This window comes from Balaenoptera ricei, chromosome 2 (assembly GCF_028023285.1).
Source record: "Balaenoptera ricei isolate mBalRic1 chromosome 2, mBalRic1.hap2, whole genome shotgun sequence".
NCBI classification, from domain to species: Eukaryota; Metazoa; Chordata; class Mammalia; order Artiodactyla; family Balaenopteridae; genus Balaenoptera; species Balaenoptera ricei.
Window position 1 is genome coordinate 83,880,598 of NC_082640.1, and position 11,789 is coordinate 83,892,386.

Sequence of the window (11,789 nt, forward strand, 5' to 3'; positions counted from 1 at the left end):
ATTATACTATGAAGGAGCAGTTGGCAGAAGAGATCATGCGCCCAGACCGCCGGCTCGCTTTCTGCTTGGAGTTCTCATGGCCTGTGATTCGGCCTCTGCTCTCGACCCGGGGTCCATTTGTCAGGCATCCCAGTCAATATATTTTTTAAATTACAGATATAATTCTTATGGTAGAAAAATCTGTGTTCTTTTTATTTAGATGAACTCATATTTGAAATAGTATTGAGTAATTCAAGAAAATAAATTTCCATCTATTATTATTTTTTTTTTTTTTTCTTTGTTTCTATTTCATTTATTTCTGCTCTGATCTTTATGATTTCTTTCCTTCTGCTAACTTTGGGTTTTGTTTGTTCTTCTTTCTCTAGTTTCTTTAAGTGTAAGGTTAGATTGTTTACTTGAGCTTTTTCTTGTTTCTTTAGGTAGGCTTGTATAGCTATAAACTTCCCTCTTAGAACTGCTTTTGCTGCATCCCATAGGTTTTGGGTCGTCGTGTTTTCATTGTCATTTGTCTCTAGGTATTTTTTGATTTCCTCTTTGATTTCTTCAGTGATCTCTTGGTTATTTAGTAACGTATTGTTTAGCCTCCATGTGTTTGTCCTTTTTACGTTTTTTTCCCTGTAATTCATTTCTAATCTCATAGCGTTGTGGTCAGAAAAGATGCTTGATATGATTTCAATTTTCTTAAATTTACTGAGGCTTGATTTGTGACCCAAGATGTGATCTATCTTGGAGAATGTTCCGTGCGCACTTGAGAAGAACGTGTAATCTGCTGTTTTTGGATGGAATGTCCGATATATATCAATTAAATCTATCTGGTCTATTGTGTCATTTAAAGCTTCTGTTTCCTTATTTATTTTCATTTTGGATGATCTGTCCATTGGTGTAAGTGAGGTGTTAAAGTCCCCCACTATTATTGTGTTACTGTCGATTTCCTCTTTTATAGCTGTTAGCAGTTGCCTTATGTATTGAGGTGCTCCTATGTTGGGTGCATATATATTTATAATTGTTATATCTTCTTCTTGGATTGATCCCTGGATCATTATGTAGTGTCCTTCCTTGTCTCTTGTAACATTCTTTAATTTAAAGTCTATTTTATCTGATATGAGTATAGCTACTCCAGCTTTCTTTTGATTTCCATTTGCATGGAATATCTTTTTCCATCCCATCACTATCAGTCTGTATGTGTCCCTAGGTCTAAAGTGGGTCTCTTGTAGACAGCATATATATGGGTCTTGTTTTTGTATCCATTCAGCCAGTCTATGTCTTTTGGTTGGGGCATTTAATCCATTCACGTTTAAGGTAATTATCGATATGTATGTTCCTATGACCATTTTCTTAATTGTTTTGTGTTTGTTTTTGTAGGTCCTTTTCTTCTCTTGTGTTTCCCACTTAGAGAAGTTCCTTTAGCATTTGTTGTAGAGCTGGTTTGGTGGTGCTGAATTCTCTTAGCTTTTGCTTGTCTGTAAAGCTTTTGATTTCTCCATCAAATCTAAATGAGATCCTTGCCGGGTAGAGTAATCTTGGTTGTAGGTTCTTCCCTTTCATCACTTTAAGTATATCATGCCACTCCCTTCTGGCTTGCAGAGTTTCTGCTGAGAAATCAGCTGTTAACCTTATGGGAGTTCCCTTGTATGTTATTTGTCGTTTTTCCCTTGCTGCTTTCAATAATTTTTCTTTGTCTTTAATTTTTGCCACTTTGATTACTATGTGTCTCGGCGTGTTTCTCCTTGGGTTTATCCTGTATGGGACTCTCTGCGCTTCCTGGACTTGGGTGGCTATTTCCTTTCCCATGTTAGGGAAGTTTTCGACTATAATCTCTTCAAATATTTTCTCTGGTCCTTTCTCTCTCTCTTCTCCTTCTGGGACCCCTATAATGCGAATGTTGTTGCGTTTAATGTTATCCCAGAGGTCTCTTAGGCTGTCTTCATTTCTTTTCATTCTTTTTTCTTTAGTCTGTTCCGCAGCAGTGAATTCCATCATTCTGTCTTCCAGGTCACTTATCCGTTCTTCTGCCTCAGTTATTCTGCTATTGATTCCTTCTAGTGTAGTTTTCATTTCAGTTATTGTATTGGTCATCTCTGTTTGTTTGTTCTTTAATTCTTCTAGGTCTTTGTTAATCATTTCTTGCATCTTCTCAATCTTTGCCTCCATTCTTATTCCAAGGTCCTGGATCATCTTCACTATCATTATTCTGAATTCTTTTTCTGGAAGGTTGCCTATCTCCACTTCATTTAGTTGTTTTTCTGGGGTTTTTTCTTGTTCCTTCATCTGGTACATAGCCCTCTGCCTTTTCATCTTCTCTATCTTTCTGTAACTGTGGTTTTTGGTCCACAGGCTGCAGGATTATAGTTTTTCTTGCTTCTGTTGTCTGCCCTCTGGTGGTTGAGGCTATCTAAGAGGCTTGATGGGAGGCTCTGGTGGTGGGTAGAGCTGACTGTTCTCCATCTATTATTGAAATAATAAATTTTCAAAGGAATTTTAACTTACGTTTTTGACAGTATCCTCTTCAAATTATAAGAGTACAGGTGCTGAGAAATGTTAAGTCTTTTTTCAAAATATAATTGACATGTAACATTATATAACATTATATTAGTTTCAGGTATACAACATAAAGATTTGATCGATATATGTATATATTGCAAAATGATCACACCACAATAGTTATATGTTTAGTTATGGTTATATGTTTTTTTCTTGTGATTAGAACTTTTAAGATCTATGCTCTTAACAACTTTAAATTGTACAATACAGTATTTATTTATTTATTTATTATTTTTGGCTGCGTTGGGTCTTTGTTGCTGCACGTGGGCTTTCTCTAGTAGTGGCGAGCGGGGGCTACTTTTTGTTGCGGTGCATGGGCTTCTCATTGCAGTGGCTTCTCTTGTTGCGGAGCACAGCCTCTAGGCAGGCGGGCTTCAGTAGTTGTGGCACGTGGGCTCAGTAGTTGTGGCTTGCAGGCTCTAGAGCGCAGGCTCAGTAGTTGTGGCGCATGGGCTTAGTTGCTCTGTGGCATGTGGGATCTTCCCGGACCAGGGCTCGAACCTGTGTCCCCTGCATTGGCAGGCGGATTCTTAACCACTGTGCCACCAGGGAAGCCCACAATACAGTATTATTAACTGTAGTCACTATGCTGTACATCACATCCCCATGGCCTACTTATTTTATTTGTCTTTTTATTTATTTTTTTTTTAAATTAATTAATTTATTTATTTTTGGCTGTGTTGGGTCTTTGTTGCTGTGCGCGGGCTTTCTCTAGTTCCGGCGAGCAGGGTCTTTTCTTCATTGCGGTGCGTGGGCTTATTGTGGTGGCTTCTCTTGTTGCGGAGCACGGGCTCTAGGTGTGCTGGCTTCAGTAGTTGTGGCTCATGGGCTTTAGAGCACAGGCTCAGTAGTTGTGGCACAAGGGCTTAGTTGCTCCGCAGCATGTGGGATCTTCCCGGGCCAGGGCTCGAACCTGTGTCCCCTGCATTGGCAGGCAGATTCTTAACCACTGCACCACCAGGGAAGTCCCTATTTAAGTCTTTTTAGATTATTGTTATCTTTGCTGTTCTTGAATTTTGCTATGGTATCTTACTTTGTATTTCTTTTTATTTTCCTTATTGGGATTTGTTAGATTTTCTGAATCTGTAGATTGGTATCTTTCATCAATTCTGAAAATTTCTCAGCCATTAATTCTTCAGATATTACTTCTGTACCATTCTGTCTCTCCTTTCTTCATGAAACTCTGATTAGATGCATGTTATTCCTTCTTACTTTATCCTCCATGACAAATCCTCAGTCTGTCTTTCATATTTTCCATGTCTTTATCTCTCTACATTCTAGGACAGTTCTTCAGAGCCTTCTAGTTCAGTGGTTCTTTCTTTAGCTGTCTAATACATTGTTAATCTCTTGCACTTAATTTTTACTTTGTTTCAGTTTTTTATCTCTAGAGGTTTAGTTTCTTTTTCTAATTGGTCATTTTTAAAAATTTTGCTCCTAAATTATATTTTTCAGTTTCTCCTTTTAATGTCTTTAAATATTTTAAACCTACATGTATGGTCTTTTATGTCTGATAATTCCAATGTCTAAAATCTTTACATGTGTGATTTTACTGCCAATTACTTCTGCTGGCTCTTTTTCATGATGACTTATTTCTCCATGTGTTCTGCAATTAAATGATTGATTTACTTAGCTCAGGTCAATGGGAATTTTTGTGGCCTAGATTGATGGATTCCTCCAAAGATGGTATATATTTGCTTCTGCCAGGTACCTTGGGACCACTTTAAATTATATTCTTGGAATAAGGTTTTCTTAGTTTTACTGGAAGGATGGGTTCTGACTTGTGGTTATGAATTTTCCTAGAAATTTTTAATTTTTTGTTTTAATCCCCTGTTAATTAGTTTTAATGTTAGAGATTAGAAATTATCCTTGCAGGCATTTAGAACAGGGGTTGGCAAATTACATCCCACTGACCTAATCTGGCCTGCCACCTGTTTTTTCAAATAAAGTTTTCTAGGAATCCACCCATGGTTATTCGTTTATGTATTTGTCTGTGGATGTTTTCCTTCTATAGTGACAGAGTTGATTAGTTGCAACAGAAACCATACATATGTCTTGTAAAGCCTAAGACATTTATTCTCAGGCCCTTTACCAAAAAGGTTTGCTGACCCCTGCCTCAGAGAAATCGGCCTGGGTTTATTTCTAGTTCACCTGAACACTAAAGATACAGTCCTTTGGGGTCTGCTATTAATCTGCTCCACTTGGCCTTTGTCTCCTGTCCTCAGCACCCTGCAAGGCATAAAACCAAAGCTCATGTTCACACAGTTTGGTAAATGTCTTCAAGGAGAAAGCCTGCTTTTGTGCTGTGCTTTTCTCTGTGGGTTCTTGCTTTTGCTTAATTTTTGTTCTCTGATTACACGTTATTTTCTTGCCATCACTTTGGTTTGTTTATAGTTTTTCATCATCATTAATTTTCAATGGGAGGGTTATTCAAAGGATTGTTCTGCCATATTGTGGGAACATTGTTGTGTTTCTGTTATTCATGATTTTAATGTATTTTGATCATTTTAGCCTGTGAACTGTGAGCTTCTGTGAGCTCTTTTCTCATGTGAAACAGAATTTTGTTCTTGCGTTATTGTTAATTACAACACTTAATATTTCCCAGTCTTTCTTGAAAGTGGCATGCTATGGAAGATAGCTAGACAAAAATTGTTAAATTATTCTGCAACATACTTGTTTTAAATTAGATAGGAAACATCTTAATCATGCATTTATAGTGTGTTGAACTGTTGGCAAACAGGAATCCTCATCTAAGCAGATGCCGTTTTATTTTTTGGCAAGCAGAAACTGTGAATAAAAATTGAAAAGTGCCATGGGACTTCTGTTTATTTCTAGTATTCTCAGAAATGAGATTTCTAAATGTGATCCATCAAATAGTCTTCTTCTAGTCTGGGCAATTGCAAACCTGTAACTCTCTGACTTAAAAAATGTCTCTTAAAAAAAAAAAAAGTCTCTTGCGAATGCCTCCTAGCTGTCTGTTATAGGAGCTACCCTCTACCTTCCGCACCCAAATACTCGCTGTTAAGTCTTTCTGTACCCCTCCCTTCCCTTTCCTGACAACAGAGACTTTACTTCTGCCTGGACCTCCCAACCCCTGCCTCTGCCTCCCCTTATTGCCCCAGTTCAAGTCCTGGCATGGGTCACAGTGGGAGAGAGGAGGAAAGGGGTCAGACCTGCTCTAGGTCCCTCTCCTTATTTGCACACTAAACCCTACCCACACGCCATGAGCCTAGTTATTCCTCTGAGATAAAGCAAGTTTTCAGACCCTAAGTCCCCACCCCAGAGAACCACCGTTGTCACCAGAGCATTCCTTGATATGGGGAAAGGGCATTGGTCTGGATTAGAATGAACTGGATTACTGAATCTTGGGCTATTTTATACTACTTGTATGGCCTTGAGCAAGTCATCTCACATTTCCAAGTCTGTTTCCTCATCTGTTCTGTGGGATTTATGCTCGCTGCCTCGTAAAGTTGTATTATAGTAAATAACAGATATGAAAGTGGGTGAATGCTAGCTTCCCTTCCCCAACAGGGTCTAAGTTACAAAGAAGGAGAGAAACAGAACTTTTTATCCTCCCTTATTTTTGTAAGCAGGGAAGACTTTAGAAAACCTAAATTACAACAAAAGTGGAAAGATGGGTAGTAGGAGAAACTGTGGAAAAGGGAAAGACTCCCGTGGAAAGGAACATGCAGACAATGGGAAGGAAGCGCATCACTGCCAGGCCTCAGCTTTCTTGGAGGAAAGAGACGACCTGCCAAGGACTGCCTAGAATGTGGTGCTGGTGGTCTGGTTCCTCCCCATGTGTCTCTTTCCTCCCCCAGCTCTGCCTCGTGGAGCCTCCATTTCCCCCTTGTCTGCCCTGCCTTACCTGTTAGAGGCCCCTCTGTTTATGGAGCCATCAGCAACTTGGAACCAGGGTAGTCCCAGCTTCCCCTCCAGTGTGGTTGGGATTCTGAATGTGTTTCCCTGGAAGCCTTGACACTCTTGGTGTTGGTCACGTATACTTTAAGACACCCTTATTTGTATATATTCTTAGGTATATTTTGGGTTACATAAACTCTGAGAGCTGGTTTATAATGTGAGTTTTACAATCAGTCTAAAAAGTAAAATTGTTGGAAGACAACTCCTCCATAACTGTGGGCTGCCTGTTCCTGTGTCTTTAGGGACCTGCATTCATGGCTGTATTAGGAAGCTTTGTGTTCATCTAATACGAGTATTTTCGTCATTTGTTGCATTTACATGGCACAGGGATTTATTCCAGCCAAGTTCGGTAAGGGAGAATCCCACACACCTGGTTTCACAAAATGAGGTCTCCTGAAGGTTGCCACTCAACTTTCTAAGTCCTGGGAGTAGCAGGCCTGCATGCCTTTGCTGGGCTTTACTGTGCTTGTCTGTAGCCGCCGGGGAAGCCGGTCTTGGAAGGATTTTCAAAGCAGAATTCCAGAGCGTCTTACCTGAGACAGTGGATTAGAACCGGTGCCGATTAGACTTCTTTGGGAGAGCTTTGACCTGGCTCCTGACTTCCCAGCTGCTTGGCCCTGTCTAGGATCCTTTAGGACAGGCTGTACCACCTTTTAGACGTACCATGCCAGTTATTCTTTTATTCACTCAAATTTAAACCCATTAAAGAATTTTAGAGCTGAAGAGACCGTACACACTGAAGTTTACTTGGGGAAGGTTGCCACAAACCAGGCTGGCATGTAAAGAGTTTAAGATAAGATTCATCAGCTGAAAATAAATGAAAAGTGGTGGTAGTAGTGAATGTGCTTCTTGCCTTTGCCAGTGTGGGGTTGGGAGAGAAGTGTCTAGGTTTGCTCAAGGCTGGGAAGTAGAAAGGAGGCTTGTCACAGCCTGGGGGCAGGATCCATCCTCCAGGCTTGCTGTTGGGGTAACTTTATTGCTGCCAGCTGGGAAGTACGTGCAGGAGGACTTCTGGATCTCTTCCTGTGGATCCATAACTTACCCCTTTGAATTCTCCTATGACTTCAGGTCTGTGGGATGCATTCGGGATAATAAGGCAGGAAACAAGTGTGAGATAGTATTTGTATTTTGCTCCTCAGAGGACCAGACATCAGAAAAAGTGGCTATGCCAGCTTGTATGCTACATCCAGAAGCATTCTCTGGACAGGGTAGTAAGATGCTTGGCCTTCCCCAACTTCAACCTTTAAACTTTGTTCACCCTGTTTTGTTTTTGGTGAGGAGTCTTGTTAAGGCAATCCTGGAGTATCATATTTAGTATCATTCCATTTTAATCAATTTTTGATATTATTTAATGTTGATCTGTTCAAATTCTATCTGTAAAAAGTGTTTTTAGAAAACTTCCCGAATTTTTTGTTTCTATTAGAACATTATACTACATGACTTTAAGCAGTGGAAACTTGTGTATGAAGGCCTTTAATTTCTTCAAAAATTTTTTTCAAATATTAAAAAAAATCTTTATTTGAGTTTTTAGTACATCCAAAACAAGAAATGGTTATTTTTAAAAATTGACAGTCTTTAGAATGCTTTTTAGATAACGAAGAAGTGAAATGCTCAGCAAGTGGAGAAAAAAGTTTAAGTAAATACCTAATTTTGGTCAAAATAGTCAGCAGAACAAGTGGTTATATAGGCTGACTTCTTTGGGAGAGCCCTAACTCTTCCCAGGGCAAAGCCCGTTTCCACTTTCCTGCAGCTCTTCTCCATGTACAACAGCTTCTTCCCCCTGTGAGACTGGGTCACAATTGCTTAGCTCGCCCTCATGGGCCTGAAGTTGGGTTTTAGGGTTAGTTTTGTTATTACTCCGTAGTCATTTTGAATGCCTCTAGTACTTGTAGATTTGGAAACTGGCCATGACCTTAACCACTGGTTTTATTCAGCTGGTAAATGTTCTTATTAAAAGTTATGTTATTTTTGGGTTTTCAGAGGGTTATTCAGCTCAGAGCTACTTTTGATAAACCTTTCTAGAAATATTCTCTGTGAACTTTTAGATTTTTTAAATTTTTATCTGTTTAGGAAGGTGAGCCTTCTGGAAAGAGAAAAGCAGAAGATGACGATAAAGCAAATAAAAAGCACAAGAAGTACGTGATCAGTGATGAAGAGGAAGAAGATGATGATTGAAGTAGAAAATGTGAAAACTTTATGTATTTTATTGTACAGTTTGTTTTATAAATATGATGTAAACATGAGTTATTTTGACCGAAATAAATTGATTTGCTTTTGAGTAATTTTAATTGTAATAAAAAAATTTAAAAAGCAGGTCTCTGTTCAAGAAATTGACCCCTCCCAAAGCAGGCTGATTTTGTTAATGCTTTACACTAAGTCTTAGGTTTTAGTGAATTCCTCCCAGGTCCCACAAAGAAGCCTGGCAAGGGCCAGGTGAAGCGAGTGAGGCATTCTTCTGGGGTGCAGAGTTTTAAAAGGGGCACAAAAAAGCCTCCGTAATTGTATTTGTTTGCTAGGTCTGCTGTAGCAAAGTACCACAAACTGGGTGACTTAATACCACAGAAACACATTCTCTCACAGTTCTGAAGCCTAGAAATCCTAAATAAAGGTGTCGGCAGAGCCGTGCTCCCTCTAAAGGGAAGACTCCTTCCCTGCATTGTCCTAGCTTCTGGAGGCTCCCAGTAATCCTTGGCTTGTAGCAGCATAACTCCAATCTCTGCCTCTGTCCTCACATGGCTTGTTTCCCTGTGTGTCTGCTCTGTGTCTTTCTGTGTCTCCGCTCTGTGTCTCTCTGTGTCTCCAGATCCCACTCTCCTTTCAGGACACCCATCAATGGGTTTAGGGTCAACCCTAATCCAGTGTGACCTCATCTTAACTAATTACATCTGCAAAGATCCTATTGCCAAATAAAGTCACATTCTGAGGTTCTGGGTAGATATGAATTTTGAAGGGTCCCTATTCAGCCCACTACAGTAATCAAGTTTAATAACACTGTAATACAACATTTAAAAAAAATAATGAAAAAATATGATGAACAAAATGTCAAAAATTCAAATAAAGATGATCTAACAGGGCTGGGATTAGGGTAAGGCAAGTGAGAAGAGTGGCACAAGTACAGAACTGGATGGATCGTCTCTTTATTTGAAATTTTGATGTTTTGTTTATGGGAGTTTTTTGCATGGAGTTTAAAATGTATTGCAATATTATTTATCTTGATCACTGAGTTTCTGGCACCACTTATATTTTTCACCAAAGTGAGTATCTCACGTGTTGCATCCTAGTTGTGGCCCTGCTTTCTCACAGCGTTGTGGCTGGGTTCCAACGGTGAGTACCCTAAGAGAGCTGTATTACCTTTTTTCAAAATCCACCACGTTCTGTTCAGTAGAAGTGAGTCACTGATGTGAGCTCATATGCAAAGGGAGGGAAATTTGACTCCTCTCGATGGTAGAAATGGCAAAGAATTAGCAGATATATTTGAAATCCATATTTAAGGTATGTATTTGTCTTTTCTGCGGTGCTCTTCTACACAGACTGATCTTTCCCTTGTGAACGGACTAGGGCTGTAAATACAATCTAGGAGTGGTGGCTTGTGGGAGGCTTATCCTGAAGCCTGGTTATAGAGGAGTGACACTGAAAGAGAATAAGGTCCTAACTCACCACTGTGTCACTCTCCTAAAGTCAGAAACCTTCAGTCCCTTGCTATTTCTTGGTTAATCAAGTTGAAACCCCGATGCCTGGCTCTTGAGAGCCTTCATTTTGACTCTTTCCTTTCCAAGGCAACATTGTTTTTGTTTTTTCACTAGCAGACACATATGTGACAGTGATTGAGCTCTTGTCTGTTTTCTCCAAACCTGCCCTTCTCTACAGAGCTTGGCTATGCAGGGCCAAGGCTGTGCAAGCACATTTCAGCTTTGCCAGCTGCCCCCTGTTAGGGGGCGCCAGAGAAAACCGGGAGCCTGGATAACAAAGAAAAGATTGCTCCTTCCTGTTTGTTTATGGAACTTTTCTGGGGGCTTCCTGTTGACCTGCAGTCTTTCTAAGGGGGCGCAGCAGCAGCAGTAGTCTCTTCCCACAGCAGCTCAGTCCGGTTTGCAGTTTTACCAAGACTTGAAGAGACAGCTTCATTGTACTCCCAAGAGATGTCAGTACCAGCTGGACACTTCTCTTCCTCAGGTATGAGTTTCAGCTCCGAGGGGCCCTGTCTGTAAGTTTGTAAGTTTAATAATAATTTTAACTTTCCCCTTTGTTCCCTCATCTCTAGGGGTGGAAGTTGCTCTCTGAAGTTGCTAATTCTGTGATCCCTTAGGGAGTTCTCTTTGTACTTTTTGTAACCAAATCAACAACTTTAAACCTAATTACAATTTTTAAAAAATATTAAGATCTATCTGTGTAGACAACTGGTATGTTTTCTGTTGCCCAACTTGGACCTGACTGAGTAGTCCAGGAAGCAAATCCTCAAAGATGAGATGTGTAGATTGGTTTGGGTCTGAGCGCCTCACCGATGGGAAACAGGATGCTGGTGGTGCCTCGGCATCATGATGAACCAGATTATCCCCTGTGATTGAGGGCTCAAGTGGCTGCTACACTTGTTAGGCAGTCCTGATGCCTAAGGACTGTGGTGTGGGATGGATGCTTCCGAGTGCCCTGGAACACTTACAGAAAGTCGACAAGCTTAGGTTAGTTTTGGTTTGTTTGTAAATTTTATTGAAGTAGAGTTGATTTACAATGTTGTGTTAATTTCTGCTGTACAGCAAAGTGATTCAGTTATATATTCTTTTTCATATTCTCTTCCATTAGGGTTTGTCACAGGATACTGAATATTGTTCCCTGTGCTATACAGGAGGGCCTTGTCGTTTATCTGTTCTCTATATAATAGTTTGCATCCACTAATCCCAAACTCCCATTCCTTCTCCCCCCACACCCCCTCCCCCTTGGTAACCACAAGTCTGTCCTCTATGTCTGTGAGTCTGTTTCTGTCTTGTAGATAGCTTCCTTTGTGTTGTATTTTAGAGTCCACATATAAGGGATGTGGTATTTGTCTTTCTCTTTATGACTTAACTTCACAGAAGCTTAGGTCTTTAAACGTTCGGCTCAAGTCATGGTCAGAGAACCAGGGAGCACTTGTGACAGCCCTAAAGGAATCTCATATCTTGTAGTCAGAGGGCTGAGGTAGCTGAAAAATCAAACGCATGTAATTGTGTGGTTGCAGAACTACAACATCAACTGAATTCACAGCCTCTTCAAGTCTCTCATGTGAAAGAGTATTGATTGAGAAAGAAACTAGGAATGGGGATTTCTGTTTGGATTCAGATAAAGCTGAAAAACAAATT

The 11,789-nt window shown here is 40.0% G+C and overlaps 1 protein-coding gene across 1 annotated transcript in view; it reads left to right on the forward strand.

The window, feature by feature from the left end:
* Window positions 1-8,713, forward strand: part of LEO1 (LEO1 homolog, Paf1/RNA polymerase II complex component) — a 48,234-nt gene extending 39,521 nt beyond the window's left edge. Inside the window, exon 12 of the mRNA XM_059913294.1 lies at window positions 8,530-8,713. Coding sequence (XP_059769277.1) covers window positions 8,530-8,634 — 105 coding nt within the window. The 3' untranslated portion in view covers window positions 8,635-8,713. The remainder of the gene's footprint in view (window positions 1-8,529) is intronic.
* Window positions 8,714-11,789: the final 3,076 nt, after the last annotated feature.